Here is a 17,973-nt window from a genome sequence, read left to right on the forward strand (position 1 = left end):
TCACAGTTCTGGACTTCAGCAGTTACCTACCCAGACCTGCTTCTGGTGCCCAGATCAGCTGTTCCAATCTAGCCCTAAATTCCTTAAGCCAGGTGTGACAATTTGAGTCTCCTGCTTGCAACCTACTGCTTAGCTTACGCTGAGTGCTCCTGTGGTTTAAACCCAATGTGACTGTGTAGCTCTAAGTGAATGTTGGGGGAAAGTTGGCACAAATACAAACATCTACAGCATCTCCATGGAAAACTTAAAAACTGAGTTTATTGAATAGATGAAAATAAATAACAGAAGTGGGGGCTCATTAAGTTTACTTCTTTATACTCATTTATACTTATTCCAGCTGTAGATAATGTGTTTTAGAATAAACAGTATTGTAGATGACTGTGGATAAGACAGCATTCCGCTTTGTTTCAGCCCATCAGCAAACTCTAGAAGTCTTTCTTTAAACAAAAAAACCCCCCAATCAACCAAAATAACCCACCAAACCCAAAACCCCTCCAAACCTTTTCAAGGCTACTTTTCAGTTGTAAGAGCTACTCACAAGCCTGGTGAAATGACAATTCAGTGGTTTCAAGGATAAGAACACGTAAGGTTCTTTTCATAATGCTTTATGCTAAAGTAGGAATGTACTTTATCTAAATAGTAGGATCGTACACATGTTTTATGTTTGGAATTTTACTCAAAAATACTATGAAAATATTCTTAAAATACTACAACTTGAAACAATGCATGACAAACAGTCTGCAGGCCTAGCATGCAGAATGGGAATCACAAGGCTCGGATGGACAACAGGGAGGAGTACAGATTACCAGAAATTACATGATTGTTCTCATTAAAAGTAGTAAAACATTAATTACATTACAGGAAATACTAAAAATACAGTAAACTTTGCAGTTTGTAGGTTCTGTAAGAAGAATGGTTTTTAGTGCTGCATTAGTTATTACTGAAACTCAAACAGTACTAGCCCCTTGATCTACAGTGGCACTGTATATACATGCCAGGATCTGCACTTTGAGTCGTTTGTTGAGACAGGTAACATTCAATGAGGTTGAGATAAAACATTGGCTATCACAAGAACAAATGTATAAAGTTCCCTGAAAAATTGGACAGAAGTGAACAGTGGCTGCTAATCCCACACAAAGCAAGAGGAAGGATATGTGCTTGCCTTACAGCGTGGCAGTGACTGCCAGCTGAGAGTTTAAGTTGGACGTGCTCTCACAAGAATCCCAAGTCTGTCTGTCTGTCTGTCCACCATGGGGGTTTGTTTTAAGCCCAGGCAGAACTGTTCTAACCCATTCCTGCCAAGGACCTGTGAACCAGTCTAGAAAATATCTCCCTTTTAACAGCAATAATGCACCATGAACTCACAATCCTGCATGGAAGTACATTAAAACAATTTACAGAGGATAAAAAAAACCTCATGAATCTTTTATTCCTGTCCTTCTCCCCTCAATGTGAAGGCTACTCTGCTTTTGGCCCCCTCCCACCTTCTCCCCTCCCCCACCTCAAATAAGCAGATGCAATCAAGGTGAAATTTATTTTGAACCAATTCTGCAAAACAGTTCAACAATGTCATACTTTATAAAAATACTTAGTTACATAATTAAACTTATTACTATTTATATAAAAAGTGTGAATGTGAATTTTAAACTCTGTTAGGGTAAGAACCACATCAAGGTCTTCAGGTGAAACAAATAAATTTTCATAAACATACAAACTCTTTTGGAGAAGTTTTATAATACACAACCATTTACAATGAACATGTTCATTAAGTTAGTGTTTTATTCCTTTACTATACAAGTGTTATTACAATGAACTGTTCCATTCAGTAATTAAAAATCCATACAATGCCAGTGTCATTTTTGGCATTTTTTTGTTATGACTGTATTAATACATAAACTCATATGATTGTGTTATTAATTTTAAAATATTTAGAAAAATTAAAATTTCATAATATTTTTGGGTTTTTTGATTATTTTCTCTGTGTGTTTTTTTGTTTTGTTTTTGTTTTTCTTACAGAAAGCCCTTTTAAAATTTGATAACCACAGATGTATAGTTGATGAGCAATGATGAGGGAAAATGAAAAATCATGGCACTGTTCCTACACAGATCTGTTTGGTAGTTGGATTCAATGTAGTGTAAACGCATGAATGTTAAGTTTAGTACCAGAACTATATTACCAGCTTTTCTGAATTCTTTTGTTGGATAGCTTTACAATGATAATATGAATTCCAAGCTGGTAACTAAGTAAGAGTGTTTCAAAATTAAAGTATGTAAGCTTGATCAGAAATTCAAGAACCTCATGCAAATTGTTGCGTTAAAGACATGACGTTATTGCTTGATATGTCAGTAGCCAAAGAAAATAAATCTAGATGTAGTGTCAGCTGGGCTGAATGCCAGCAAGTTTCATCACTTGGACAATATTAAATATAGTTTAACCCTTTAGTTTTTAAACTTTCACATTTTCTTTTGTTTATTTTTAGTTAAATAATTCTGTAGGAAGGGCAGAAGTGGGAAGAGCAACTGCATGTAAGTGTGTCTTAATAGCCAAGACAAGCAAAAGTGCAATCAAATCCCTGAACTAGTGACAGATAGCACTTGTGGCACCCACCCTCATTAACACTTACAAGCCACATACAACAGTACCAAACCTCTCTGAAAAAGGACTAAAAAGTGGCCATTTACCAGCTTCAGTCTTGCTTTCCCAGTGAACTTTGTTCAGGTAGTCTTCCCATACAAAATCTTGCTGTTGCACTGGAGCTTTAAAGATTAAAGGCTTTCCCCCGTGATTGTATTACATAGCTTCAAGTTCAAATATCATCATACTTAACACAATTTTATAAAATATTGCCTCATTTTCTAGTTACCTTCATTATTCTTAATTAGCTATGCAGAAAGAAAAAAGGAAAAATCTCTCATGCTACTTTCCAGTTATATTAATACAAGTATTAACACAGTGCATTATGCTCTCTAATCTCACTATTGAGGTCTACCATTTAGATCAAGTTTCTCATTCACTGTTCCAATTTCTCTTTTTACCTGCCTACCCTAATTAAGTCCATGAAAGCGGAAGCTTAAAGATCAATACTATAAATCAAGTACAGTTGTACCATCTTTTGTTTTGTGGGGGTGGGGGCACACACATGTAGTTTTAAACACAGGGAGTTTTACGGAACTGGAATAGAATTGCTTGGTCCCACAAAGTTCTTCTGCTTTAACAATGCCTTATCCCAAGATCACTAATTCCAGACAATTCTCTCATTAGTAGAATGATTAGCAAATATTGGGAGAATAAAGGATTTGAAACATTGTTTTTTCTGCTATTGTTCACACCAACACTTATTTTTTCTGCCCCGTATTTTCAGTAAGCTTCCTTTGGACCCTGAAAATAAGTTGGGAAAGAGGAAAAAATAAAAACATGTCATTGGTAAATCAGAGTATAACACTTTAAAAGTGGTTTTGTGCAACTGCATTATGAAATTCCAGTTTGCCATTAAGAGCATGCAAAGTAGCGAAGATTTTCTTTCCTGTGATTCCTTAGAGACTTCAGGAATTCTTTGCAAGTCTTTTAGATTTGGCAGATTTGTGCATGTTATATAGACTGTTGGCTTATAAATTGTCTCCAGGCTGGTACTGTGGTTCTGTAGCAGTAAAGTAGTCCTCCAAGAAAGACTGTATATACTCAAATGTTGGTCTCTCATCAGGGTCCTTCTTCCAACACAGTTTCATTAACTCGTGGAGAGACTCTGGGCAGCCTTGTGGACAAGGCATCCTGTATCCACGTTCCACTTGTTCCAGAACTTCTCGATTCACCATTCCTAAAGGGAAAGCATATTAGCTCTGAATGACATTATGCAAAGAACAGGTTCCCAAAGTTTTTCTTCAAGAATCTCTTCAGCTGCAAGGCATGTGGTTCTGTGAGAACAGAACCTTTAATGAAAATGCTTTGTAGTGAATGAATTTTTTACAATTTTGCATTAAATAAGTTTTCTGAAAATTACTTTGGTACACTGGTAATTCCTCAATACCTGGTCCTTATTCCGTATGTACGCTTTCTCCCTTTCCCACTGCCTTGGACCTGTCCTTTTAGAAAGGAGACTCAAGCACAAATAGCTTCTCCCTGCCTTAGGTTCCACTCAAGGACCACTTAATTTGAAACCAGGCCAAGAAAAATGCTTTATATATCCCTAACAGAACTGCCTTACAAATTCCAGACCCAGCAAAGTATCTGTTGAAATATGTTTAGTTTCAAAAAACTGGTTTAGCAGGTTCAGTGTACTGATGCTCTCTGTTGCCTGGGAAAATGTCAAAAGTAGAAATATCAGGAACAGACAGATAGGAAACATAAGGATACCCACTAATCTGAAATAAACTGTCAGTCACATTTAGAAGTGCTATTATCTTAAAACACTTTAAAATATGCAATATTTAATCTGAAAATAAAACAAAGTATCTTTGTGAACAAAGGAACAAGTGAGGTGTGCCTAAGTTTTTGTCTCTGCTTGTCAACTGTGGGCTCTGAATAAAAGCAAAAAGTACAAAAGGTAACTTCAGAGGCACAGAATACAACAAAGAAAAGAAAAATCCATTAAATTTTCCTGTTACCTGGATATGGCACTCTCCCCTTAGTTACCAGCTCTGTCAGTAAAATTCCAAATGACCACACATCCGACTTGATTGTAAACCGACCATACAATGCTGCTTCTGGAGCGGTCCATTTAATTGGAAATTTAGCTCCTACAAACATTGGAAAGAGATTCTCAGTCTTCCCTTACTAATCCATAATTTGCTTACTCTTCAAAATATTTTGAAAATAATACTGCACTAAAAACAGTTTTATACTTTGCTTTATTGATAAAATTCAAGGTGGTATTGGTGTTTTAATATTTCTCAAACTAGGGCATAAACTACTGGCTACAATATCTGGAACCACTAAAGACACCTGAGAATGTGTTAAATATGTTTCAAAAAGTGAACCTGATGAGCAACTTCTCTGGAATCTCATTTCTCTTCGAACTGTAGCATGTTTATCCCCCAAAAATAATTAAAAATGCTTTTTGAAAACACAAACAAACCGCCACATAACTTTGAACAAAAGAAGTTTACTAGGACTGCACTTAGGTGAGGGGGTCACCTAAACATAGCTGTGAAAGGACACTTACATGCATGATATTTATTCATGAAGACACAATACACAGGCATGTTCTGCTAAATGTAATAGTTCTAAGCAATTAAAAGGCAACCGGTCTTATTAATTAAATTAATTGGCCTTACCTTGTCTTGCAGTGTACTCATTGTCCTCTATTAACCTTGCTAAACCAAAATCTGCTATTTTACACACGAGATTGTCTCCTACAAGAATGTTAGCTGCCCGGAGGTCCCTGTGAATGTAGTTCATTCTTTCAATGTAAGCCATGCCATCTGCAATCTTAAAAAGAAAGTGTTATGAAAGGTTATTTTTCATGACTATATACATTTATCCCAAGCACTGAGCTGCACCCCTTTACTTTAGCTCCATTCCCATTGTGAAAGTATAGAAGTATAGCATTGCAACCCAGAGCTCTGCACTGATTAGTGTGTCTGGCTAAAGAGTATCTGCTAATTGCAAACCAGACTGTTTCCTTTCTGACAAATTAAAACCTGCAACAGAAGGTGTAAGACAGAGCAGCATACAATAGCCAGAGCATTCGATATTTATGTTTAGTTGATATCTGATATCTCTTCTCTAAGCACAAAATACAGGTTTTTTTGGTACCTGAGCAGCCATGTCAACCAGCTGTGGGAGTTTTAAGTATTTCCCTTCCCCTTCTTTAAGGAAGTCTAGCAAGCTGCCTGTAAAACATGACACATTTGGGGGGGAAGGGGGAGAAGGAAGAAAAAACCAAAACATTAATTTGACCTGAAAACACAAATGAGATTTTTTTCCTAGACATTATAATTGACACATTTATCTCATGAAATCCGTATTTGAAAATCCATAATTTACCAGAATATGTGACCCAGTAACGAAGCCCATGGTTACCTCCATGCTGGCAACTGGTTAGTGCAACTCTATCCAAGTGGTTTGGAATCCACTTCGATAATGCAGATAACTAAACAGTAATAAATCAGACTGCTGTTTTTGGCAATACATTAGAATTTTTCCAATGTTGCTGGTATCAGTGCTCCTCCTAGCTGGACTTTCTTCCACTGTACGATTTATAATTACAGAACATAAAAACCTCTATGCCTTACTTACATTTTTCTGCCACCCCCTATCATATACTAGAGAAATTATTCTGAAATTGTTGCATTTTCTTTCTTACAGGGGAAAACAAAACTATCTTCCATTCTTTATGATACCTTATTTTCTCTCATTTATATAATGCAATTGTACCCAGAACATTACATGAGCAGCATCTGAAATCAGTTCCAAGGACCTGTGCTTCTGTTAAGACAGCAACCTTTACGTGTGCAGTAAAGCTTTGTCTCTACACAACAGCTTTCACTACAGGTGGCATTATGTCATGAGATGAATGCACATGACCTCTTTCCTAAGAAACTGCTGAAGATTGGTAACTACTCAGCCTTGTCACAGTCAAAATTACAGCAACAAAATTACAAGTGTGGCCATGATGGGGAAAGAAACCACTTGATTGCATATCCTGAAGTGGATTCATAGCAGTAACTCTGAATTAGATTCCTCCAACATGACTTTAGTGACTTGCTGTACTTTTGCATAGTGAAAGTGAAAATGTGGCAGACTCCCACTGCTGCTGCTGTTTGCTGTGTGTGTTTGCACAGACTTTTTCTGACCTTGGTTCATGAGATCAAAGGACTGAAGAGGAGCAAAGATTTCACACTGATCTCTAGTAACCTGTCCACGTTGCAAAAAAAAAAAAAAAGTTGGATACTTTGCAGTTTTTACCTGTTTCTTTTCCTTGTAAAAGGGGAAATACAAATAAAAATAAATTGTTCTACTGCCTTAGAACAAAGCAGTTCTATGTTTTTTTTTGTAAAATGTGAGAAGTTTGTCAAAGGTAAGCAATAAGAAGCTTCCAATGGCATTTAAAATCCATAATTTAGACAAATTACAATTCTTTACTTCTGCTTTTGCAAGGTATCCAATTCTGGTAGTAAACTTTGCTTTTCTTTAGACAGACAGTTATAAATTTCTTTTTTCCTTACTGCCTTGCTGAAACCTGACAATGAAAACTGATTTTGCATGGCAGGTTTAGATCTAAGAGACTGTCTAGTGTTATTTAGGAACAACAATAACACAGGAGAACTTTTTATATTTTCTGTTCCTTTTTACATTTTTAAACTAATACAACCCTTTAAAAACCCCATCCAAGCAGGAAAAAGCAAACCCATACATTTGTGGCGCCATACTGAACACAACTAGCCATTCCCTTGCTTCTGTATCTTATGACGACAATAAAATTTCTCTATGAGTTGGAAGTCTGCATTTTATAAAAAACTGAATAATTGACTTGAAAATCTGCTGCTTCTTAACACTAATATGCTTATGATGTTTATTTCTACATTCTGCCTAGATCTCTAAAGCTCTGTTTCAGCAGCAGGGGGAGGGGGAAATGATATGGAGCAAAGGAAGAAGGATGAAAGACTGAAAACAAGGGGATAAAGGAGGGAGTCTGCAAAAAAAACCCACTCAACCTTTTTAAAATTTACTATTACACTGCTGGGAAAGAAACATTAAAAACCCCAAAGCCCAACGTGTTTTGTTGATAGCATGTCTACAGGCAGGCATAATCCCACAATGATATTCCCACCTATACTGTTCCATTTAAATGTGACTGACTGTACACACTAAAAATGACGAGAAAAAAACCCCCAGTCTTATACTTGGAAGATTGGCAAGGGTGACACAGATGTGCAAAAAATCATGCCTCTGCCCATGATCTAAATCAGAACTGCTCCAAGTAGGTCAAGCGTTGTTCATTTTCATTTAATCAAAATTAACACTTATACTCCAGTTATCTTATACCTAGCATTAATTAAACATTTGATTTACTGCTGAGGTCTTAAATAACCTTTTAAGTGTAGTATTTCTAACTGTCCTGTCACACACCTTTTGTCATGAATTCAGTGACGATGTAGATTGGTTCCTCAGAAACGACTGCGTACAGTGGCACAAGCTTGTCGTGTCGTAGTTTCTTCATGATCTGAGCCTCCTGCAGGAAAGCTTCTGGCATCATAGTACCAGGTTTTAGTGTCTTGATTGCTACTTTTGTGGTTCCATTCCAGGTTCCTAAAGAAACAGATCAGGTTTTATTCCCCACTGTAATAGTGAAGAGATTTTCTGCTGAAACTATTTCTTTGCTTCTGTTTTTTTGGCTAACAGAATAATCATAAACTAGAACTATACTGAATATTAATTTTACAATTACGTGCATGATCATAACTGGTATTCTTGCCCTTCATTTCTTTATGATATTATCTTTTCAGATCCCAATACTGATTTACTTAAAACACTATTAAAACTTTCACAGAAACAACCGAAATGTGTCACATTAAGCTCTTACCCATCCACACTTCACCAAAACATCCTTGGCCCAACTTAACTTCCAGCCTCAAAGATTCTCTAGGAATCTCCCAGGCATCTTTTGCTAGTCCCTGTGTTTGTGGTTTCACAGTGGGACACACAGTTGTTAGCTTATGACACAGCCCATCAGCATGTTCTGAAAAAACAGAAAAAATAGTTAACAGCTTCACAGTTAAGCAGGGGTAAGACTGTAACAAAAGCAACATCCTAAAGTTGATAAAAAGAACTAGTCCATTTACTTTTTATTGAAATCAGAAATAAATTTTATAGTTGTGAATTTTAAGAATAAGTTATGTACACAGTCCTTTTTCCTCACAGTAGGCACAGGGTAACATTGGGACACTGGAACTTGGGCTTACCTCTGTAGTGTTTCACCAACTTCTGTAGAGATTCAAATTGTGCTCTGGTTGTGATATAGTATCCACCATTGTCAAGTTTCCTGATTTTGTAGTGTTTTACATTATCACCTCTGACCTCATCCCAGTCACGTATAGAAAGGGAATAAGCACCTAGGAAACAAGGCACATCTGGTTCTTCAACAAAATATAAAATCACATTTAATGTATCTCGCCAACATAACAGACACATACATACCTTTAGTGGTTTCACTCTCTCTTACTAAGAAAATACCACGCTGGTTCCCAGGATTTAAAAGTAGCCTTTCTGCATCCTTCCTGCCCATCTTACCAAAATACCACCTAGAAAATTTAAAAGGAAATGTGTAAATAAAAGCTTCCTATACTTTGGTACTCATACAAGCAAAAGATTTAGAAATCTCAAGCATTGACTGGACTACTAATATTCCAAAACAGTTACTGGGCTACAAGTATCCCAAAGATCAGCAAAAGCAATGACATCCATATAATCAAAAGATGAAGATGACCTATTTCTACATGACTCTCGTTTCTACAATTTACAAAATACATGTAAAGAGGCCTATATCTGCAAATACTATGGTTTTCTGCTGGTTTAACAATGGAGATCAACATTGAAATGAACACCCTCCTCAGGTTAAGTTTATAGGCCAAGATGAATCAGATGACACACTTTGGCAGCACATTCAATGCTGCAGCAGCTAAAACTCTCTTCTTTAAGCAGTTCTGGCTTTGTTAGAAAACAATATTTAATGCAAAGTGGGTGTGCATAAATATCATTGGATGACAGGTTCATTGAGGCTGGAAGGGGCCCTTGAAGTTCTCTGGTCCAGCCCCCTGCTGCAAGCAGGGTCAGCAGTGAGATCAGACCTAGTAGCTCAGGATGTCGTCCACTTCAGGCTTGAAAACCTTGAAGGACAGACCATCAACCTGGTGCAACCTGTACCCCTTCCTGGCTGTCCTCAGGATGAAAAAGTTTCTTAGATTCAGCTGGAAACTCTCCTGTTTCAGTATCTGTTGCTTCCCATCTTTTTCTACCTCGGTAGAGGGAGCACTTTTTTCTACCGATCATTTAGGAGCAACCCTATGGTAGGTGTCATTTACTTCTCTATGAGTAACATTTCAAATTGCTGAATCATTCTGATATCAAAAAGAACACAGATGTTTTAAGACTTGCATTTTTTCTTGCCTTCAGTTCTTTCACAAAAGGAGTTTTTTCTTCTACACTCCCACAGCATGCTCATCCTGATGAACAGCCTGCACACAGCACTGTCCTGAGCCAGTGATAATTTTAAGGTCCATCTTCATATCAATCCCCAGACTCAGGAATAACACTTATTTCTAACTACATTTTATTTTGATTAGGTGCCTCAGAAGTTACAAAGTGATGCTAAGTGTAAATTTTTGTCTGTCACTGTCTTATCATTAAGCTAATTTGGCTTCATGAGTGATGGGAAAAGTAGTATTGAAAACTGCTGCAAAACAATGGCTTTGTGGGTGAAACATTTTCTGGGGAAAAAATGTAGATAAAGATGGATCACTTTGTTGGCCATGAACAGAATGGCCTGTGCAATCACATGGGAATTTGAAACTTATTCTTACATTTTGTTGTATTTGCAGTTTGACTGTTGAAGGAGATGTGCAAAGTTAGAAATGGGTATGAGAGTATACATGCTGAAGACAATTTGGATGTAACCTATAATCTTACAGAAGCAAACTTGAATCCTAGTTCATAACTCCACATGAAAATGCCTCTTCCCTAGACTACTACAACAATTTACAAACTACATTGCAAAGTGCTGTTTTATTTCACTACCTATAAAGTAATAGTAGGGTTGAATTGCTTTCTTTTTTAGAGACAATTAAATGTTTATATTATGGTGTCATTGAAAAAGCACACAAATAATATGGATCCTGTCACAAGCAGTTTCTGCTACAAATGCCTTCAGGCTTAGAAAAAGCCACTTAGACAAAATCCTAGCAACTTGGGGCTCTGTACTGCTTTTGCACTGATAACTCTAATTGCAGTCACAACACAAAATCTACAAACACTATCAAAGCATAGGGCTAACAAACTCTAAAAGAAATGAACTGTATTCCAAATGCTGTGGGGATATTTCCTAAAATTAGCACTGGCTCTTTAAAATAAAGACTTTTTAAAAGCTTCCTTATTCATCACCCTTCACTCTCACCTCTAGTCATCGCATAAACCCATTACAAATCCCACCACTCTGTTCTGTCAGTGTTTAGGAGCCATACTTTCTTTGTAAAGGGCTATCATTTCCATTTTATCAGCACTGCAGTTGTAATGACATAAGCTTTTATTGCATAGTTTAAAAAAAGGAAACCTTTGCCTTTTTTTTCCAAAAAATAAACAAGAGTTAGTAATTTTAAAACCAGATTAAACTCAAGGGTGTAAAATAACGGAGCATCTTTGATGTAATCATATTTTAATAGCAAAGAACCAAGTGAGAGCAGCAGCAGCAGCATGCTAAAGTCTCAGCTTGAGATTCAGGAAACATTTGAACATCAGGCACTTTTCCCAGACGTGCAGTAGCAAACAGAGAAGTGCACAGATCATGTGTCAGAGAACTGTTATTGGCACTATCATGCCTGTATATTGAAGCAAGAGCTGTATACAAAGCAACTTTGTATTTCTAGTACAACAAATACAATCCCTTGGAACAAGCCTAACTAAACTAAAACTGTACTCCAACCTACAGGTTCCACAGTCATTTCATGTGATTGTCGAAGCACTCCAGGATGTTAGTAAATAAATGTTAGTAAATAAATGTAGGAAGTACTGGTACACAAAGCAGTGTAATTTTCCAAATTCATAGCAGTCCTTAGCATATAAAAAAATTTTGTCACCAGAAAGTTATTACAGATTAATAGATTAGCAGTAATTGTGCATGCAAATGCTTTTTTAGAATGTAAAGTTAGCTCAGACCAAGGATACAGCTGATCTTGACTCAGGGTTTGGCAAGCAAAAATAAGGATAAAAACCTAGAGTTGATGGTGTGTGAACTCTTTAGCTAAAACCCATTCATTTTTGCTTTACATGATACACCAGGTGTGTCCTTCAATTTTTATCACTCTTGAATTCTCCCATCCTTTCTCCTTTAGCCCTGCATGTAAGCAAGCAGGCATAAAACATCCGCATGAGTGTCCACCTCATGCTTACTAATAATTATACATTTGACATAATCCAAGTAGCATTGCTTTCCCTTCATTAGTAGTATTCTCCTCCTTTACCCTGAAATGTTACATATAATGAATTAAAAAATAGTATCACCGCAGGGTACAAAGTGTAGAAGGACAGTAAGATTGACAAGATACAGCGTCTTACTCTTCTGCTTGAATGGAGTCTGCAGGAGCTACATAATTGCTTGGGATGTAGCCTGTCTTTCCTGTAGCAATGGACCTTGCTTCCCACCAGTCTCCTTCCCTGCAATGAAACATTAATTACCTCTTCCACATACAAACAACACATAATTCCGTAGCACCTGTAATGTACTCACATATGAAAGGCAGGTAAATTTAGGCAACATGTTATTTTAATTATGAAGGCATCTAAAATAGTTTGTGCTGCACCTACATACCTCTCATGTTGTGAGCAACACAAATACCTCTTAGTGGAATTTAATATTTTAAAGGTTTGGGGCTTTTTTTTTTTTTAATGTAAAACCAAAATGCTTTATGGCAGAGACGTGTAAATAAACATCTGAGTTGTCTAGTCTTCATCTGCCTCTCCAGATCAGAGAGCAACTCCAGGGGCAGAGTTTGGGATGGAGAAGTACATGCCCCCACCTTTGCTGCCCCGAAGGGGCAGCTGTGCCTTGCTAGGGCAGGGAGGGGAAGGAAGTCACACAACCAAGAAGAGGCCACAGTTGCTACAGTTCTACATCTGCACCCAAACCCTGATCTCAGGCTGAAAAGTTACTGTCTTAGCAGTATTATACATTGCAACCCCATGCTTGTTGAATATTGAATGCCTTAAAAAAACAAAAACCAAACCAATCTACTCTTCACTGAAATAGGATATACAGATCTCCAAAAGAACTGAGGATCTAATTATTCCCAACAATGCAGTGAAGTCTGTGAATGAGAACACTTACGTGTTATTTATTATCTGGAACCGTTCGCCTTTCTTAAATGAAAGGTCATCTGTAGTTCTAGCTTCATAATCATATAAGGCCACAAATACAGTAACACCACCTTAGAAAAAAGAAAAAAAATCCCATAGGATACAGCAGTAATGTTCCAACACTTGATTTAAGGACTTGTGTGTAAAATAATTGATCATTTTTGATTTGGAAGCAGCAAACACTCTGAGTTGTATCTCATTTTGGAAGCCAGATCAATAATCTGCTCTTTTCTTAAGGCAGAGCAATGCCTATAAACAGATATTCTGAAAATATGCTTCCACACCACAAAAGGCCACTAGACACATCACTGGAACTACATTAATAATTACAGCACTTATATACAGAAACCTGCATGATGCATCATCAGTAAAAAAAAACCCCATAGCTTCTTTATTAAGCTTGCTTCTTGTTAAGAAATGCAATTCTGGAAGAACCCACACCACCACAATGGTGAACCATCAGCCACTAATTTTCACAGAAGTTTCTGTTGAATTTAGCCATAAATAACTGATGCATTCCCAACTTTTTGAGGTTACACATCAAGACCTACTCAAGGAACTGAACCAGAAATAAAAGTATTCTCCTGGGGACAAAGACATTTCTCTGCTTTAGCACTAATGATTTTTTTGATTCCACCAGGTCTCCCCACTAGTGATGCAGACCCTTGCTGAGGATGATCCATCAGAGAACAAGGACCAAGACAAGTCATGTGAGGAACAGCTGCACTCCATCAACCCTAAGGAATATGCTTTCCCATCCCACTTCTGGTATAGGGCACGCTGTTGAACATGTCCCCCAGATAGGACAGATGTGAGAGAGGTGGATGGTAGGAAGGCTTCTACACTTACCAAGAGGAAACCTTTTTCTATACTTTAAAGAACTAATCTATAAAACTGGGCTAAAAGAGGAAGAGGGAAAGGAGAACAGGCTGTTTGAGATGTACAAGCTACTAGCAAAAATAAAGAACTATGTACCATAACTAGGAGAAAGTTAAAATAGAAAACCGCAAATAGACAATTCAGGAAGATTTTTTTAAGCCCTAGAAATGCTATTTCTCATCTAATGAACATTTAAGAAGCTTAACGATGGTCCAAGCAATAACACATTTTTAAATACATAACACTACATCTCTAATACGCACATATATATGTACCAGGATATACATGTCCACCAAGAGAAACATGTTCCATCTAATTTTAGATCTCACAGTTAATATGGCAGTGATCAGAAAGGAAGAATACATAATGCAATGGGGATAAGTCTATATGCAATATTCTTTTGCAATGTACACTGTCTTAAGAGCTCCTGATCACCTAAATATTTTCATTCGATTTGGCATCTTCCTGTGATTACAGTCTCTCAGCAGGCCTCAGCTGGAAATGAATTTACAGTTCCACTAGGAAAAACAGAACAAAAATCCCCACAGGGGGTTAGAGTAATTGAAGGCTTTTTTTAAAGTGTGATTTATAAACTGAAAATGAATTAAAATATTCCTTAGAAGTTAGCAGCTCCTAATTTAAGTTAAAAATCAAAACAGTTCTACAAATTTTTGCCTTTATTACTATATTATTTTGATGACACAAACTGATATGTGGAGCAAGAAAATTGTGAGGATACAAACATACTCACACAAACAGAAAGCAAGTGTTATGGAAATAAACCATCCCCAGAGAGTTCTTCTGCAGATGAACACAATCAATACTCTCAAGTCACAATATCACAAAAATTTTTAACTGCATATAAAGAAACTGGGAGACTCCATGAGCCTCAAAAAACTTCAGCTACCATAAAACCTCTTTTTGTTCTCAGTCACAAGCGTTGTTTTTTCATAGCAAAGAATAATAAAATACTTGAAGAGAACAGTATCAGCATAGAATGATTTAAGCAAAGATACTGTCAAATGATTTTTCAACTCTCTTGCAGCTGTTTTCTTTGTGAACCACTGTGAGGTGATCTAGTTTAGCTGCTCAAGCTATCTGTAGCCACAAGACTTTCCTTAAGGATTTTCCTTTCATTAGGTCAGTATTCCCATCCTCTAATCTATGACTGGTTTTGGAGAGAAGACTTTACCCTCTTGTTCAGCATGGGGATTACAGAGCACTAGTACTTGCACAGCTTCATGGAAGGCAAGAACAGCAGCTCATTTTTCTGTTTTCATTTTCAGCAATATTCTATGAATTCAAAGCATCTGAAGACAGACCATGTGTAATACAGGAGCAGTGTGACTAACTCAGATTTCTTCTTTTCTGCTCTAGAGGAATAAAAGATGGCTCAACTCTATTCAGCCTCACTACAGGCCACGATGACAACCATATCATCCTCTTGTCACACATCACTGATCAACTGCGTAAGTACTACTGACACTTACATCCTGTTTGACAAGCCCATCTATTCTCCTCTCTCATGAAGCAAAGGGCGACAGAATGTGATCCAGTGTTTTACTGGTCACAAACACAAAAAGCTTACAGCCAGATGAAGGTTGTCATCTCATTCACTCACAAAAACACCCAATTTCGACTGATCTGAAAAGCAGTACTGAATTTACCAAATTGTTAGCGCAATTTTATCTATGTATATACTTATTTTTTTTATTTAAAATGTGTGTTTTTTTTGTGGATAGGCTGATTTTACAGAACGAGGAGGAATAATTTAATATGCAGCATCATTTTATCTAATTGCAAAACAATGGGAGCATTCACACAAATCAGCCTGCCTGCTGATAACCGATTTCACACTGATGAGATATTAGACTCTCTTTTCAGGAGAAATCTCTCTTGTTGACTCTGGTTCAAGATATAACATGCTTAACTACCAGCAGGAACAAGAACAGGGAACAGAACATCCTGTCTGGTCTCTGCAGAAAAGGATTTGTGGTACCTGGTGTGGGGCCACATCCCTGATGTCTGGTTATGCCCAGGAGTGCCTGCATGCACTGCTGGAGATTCCTACATGACCAAAGAACCAGATCTAGTAAGAGGTTCTTGGAGGAGATGAAATACAATAAACTTTCCTCAGCAGAGCTAATGAATATGAAGAAATGCTGCCCTTATTTAATTTCTGCATGTTCATGCAAAACAGGGATTCAGAGCTGACTCATAAATGATACAGGCTAGATGTTCATTTTAATTATTTGGCTTTTAATGTATTCCCAAGAAAAGGACTACAAGGTGATCACCATTACCTGACAATTCATACTTGGTTTCCTGAATTGCTTAATGTCAAGGTCAGAATGCATCTTCACAGATCTCAAATTTCTCGCGTTTAAAAGACTTTAAATGCCACAGTAACATTGCAAACATTTAAGCACCGTAATTGTGCCAACATTAGAGGTTTGTGGGAAAACTAGAAGTAGACTAATAAGAAATTATTTACTCTGTTTTGTGAAGTGTCTGTGCAGAGCTTCTGGAATAAATGTCTTTCTTTCTTGTGCCTCTCAAAAAAAGAATAAATCACAGCTTCCTCTCAAAAATATCCATCTAAACTGTGAAATTAGCTATGTGGACAAAATCAATATTTTTGTGTGTTTTAAGATTTTGATATAATGGTGAGTTTATAATACCAAATGTGCATGTTGCCTTAAAATGCTGTATCCTCTATACCTCAGCCAAGAAGGTCTCTGTGCGTTGCAAATTCTATTTTTACATTGCCCATTTTGGTTTTAATATGACCACCAACAATGAGAATTCTGCTCTTTCATTTCATACGTATTGTTCCCATAGTAAAATACACAGAATATAATGCAAATCCTGTTTAGCTTTATAAATTGATTCAATGTTGTACTAATATAACTTAAAGTAATCAGACTTGAAACCAGTTTAAAATATCAATTTCCTGAATCTGAAGTGTTTTTCATTTTGTACATCTCTAAGTTTAAAGACATTATCCCATATGCATCCCTTCAATAGCTTAGAACTTCTAACGTAACTTCATCAACTATTGCCATTATTGTCTTTAGTAAAATTTCTCTGTGCTGTGATCCTAATTGTCTCCACAAAAATAAAAGCCTAAACACCCAACCTCCACGCCCCAGTCACTAGTGAATACAGGCTGCATTATTATCTGAGCAGTAAAGATACTGAAAATCAGGAACCTCTAAAAGACAATTTATTTTAAATTTGCAATTTATTTCTGCACAGTGAGGTGTCATAGTACTTTTTTGGCTATGACTGTCAAGCAGCTATAATAATAAACAATAATAATAGCATCATTTTATGTAACACTCACCTGTTAAAGTACTAGGATATGGACTTGGCACAGCTGAAAATGAAGATGATGCTCCTCCAAAGGGTGTCATTCCTGAAGGCCCTCCAAAAGGAGTCATGGAATGACTATTAAAATTAACTGCTGATCCCTTTATTGACGGTGACTGTGTTGCTTGGCTGGAATCTGATCCATAATGACTGACATGGGAAATAACAGGTTCTGGAGCATTTTCAGTTCTGTATTTCATGGCTGGGCCTTTACCTTCTTTGCTTTTAATGCACCCCATGGTTGCTTCTGTGAGAACGAGAGAGGGGAAAAAAAAAAAAAGAGTTCACCTTCATGTTGTGTTTTTTGATAGTTAACACAGAATATTCCCAAAAAGTTAACCCAAATGCTAATATATTACTGTTAAACCCCATGCAGAGTGTAAACACTGATGAAAAAGTGTTCTGGAGTAAAATTGAAACCATTACCAGACCAGGGAAGCCCTAATTATTTTCCCTTACAACTTGACATACTAACAGCACACTTGGATTATTCTTCATCCCAGTTACTTGATTGACTGTAAATGGCAACAAAGAAAAAAAAAGGAGAATCAGGCAACAGATGAGGAAAAGACACTGGAGTCTTCTACAGCAGGGTGGAGGGCGAAACAGATGTGACAAACCCAGAGTCAATTATAGGAAGTAAAAGCAAAGCAATTGTA

The 17,973-nt window shown here is 36.9% G+C and overlaps 1 protein-coding gene across 1 annotated transcript in view; it reads right to left on the reverse strand.

The window, feature by feature from the left end:
- Positions 1-232: 232 nt before the first annotated feature.
- The window catches only part of YES1 (YES proto-oncogene 1, Src family tyrosine kinase), a 38,733-nt gene continuing 20,992 nt past the window's right edge, over positions 233-17,973 (reverse strand). Inside the window, exons 2-12 of the mRNA XM_008636817.2 lie at positions 17,289-17,561; positions 13,035-13,134; positions 12,266-12,364; positions 9,137-9,240; positions 8,902-9,051; positions 8,523-8,678; positions 8,069-8,248; positions 5,753-5,829; positions 5,272-5,425; positions 4,603-4,734; positions 233-3,815 (exon numbers count right to left, since the gene is read on the reverse strand). Coding sequence (XP_008635039.1) covers positions 3,607-3,815; positions 4,603-4,734; positions 5,272-5,425; positions 5,753-5,829; positions 8,069-8,248; positions 8,523-8,678; positions 8,902-9,051; positions 9,137-9,240; positions 12,266-12,364; positions 13,035-13,134; positions 17,289-17,553 — 1,626 coding nt within the window. The 5' untranslated portion in view covers positions 17,554-17,561 and the 3' untranslated portion in view covers positions 233-3,606. The remainder of the gene's footprint in view (positions 3,816-4,602; positions 4,735-5,271; positions 5,426-5,752; positions 5,830-8,068; positions 8,249-8,522; positions 8,679-8,901; positions 9,052-9,136; positions 9,241-12,265; positions 12,365-13,034; positions 13,135-17,288; positions 17,562-17,973) is intronic.

The sequence above is a fragment of the Corvus brachyrhynchos genome, unplaced genomic scaffold (genome assembly GCF_000691975.1).
Source record: "Corvus brachyrhynchos isolate BGI_N302 unplaced genomic scaffold, ASM69197v1 scaffold106, whole genome shotgun sequence".
NCBI lineage: Eukaryota > Metazoa > Chordata > Aves > Passeriformes > Corvidae > Corvus > Corvus brachyrhynchos.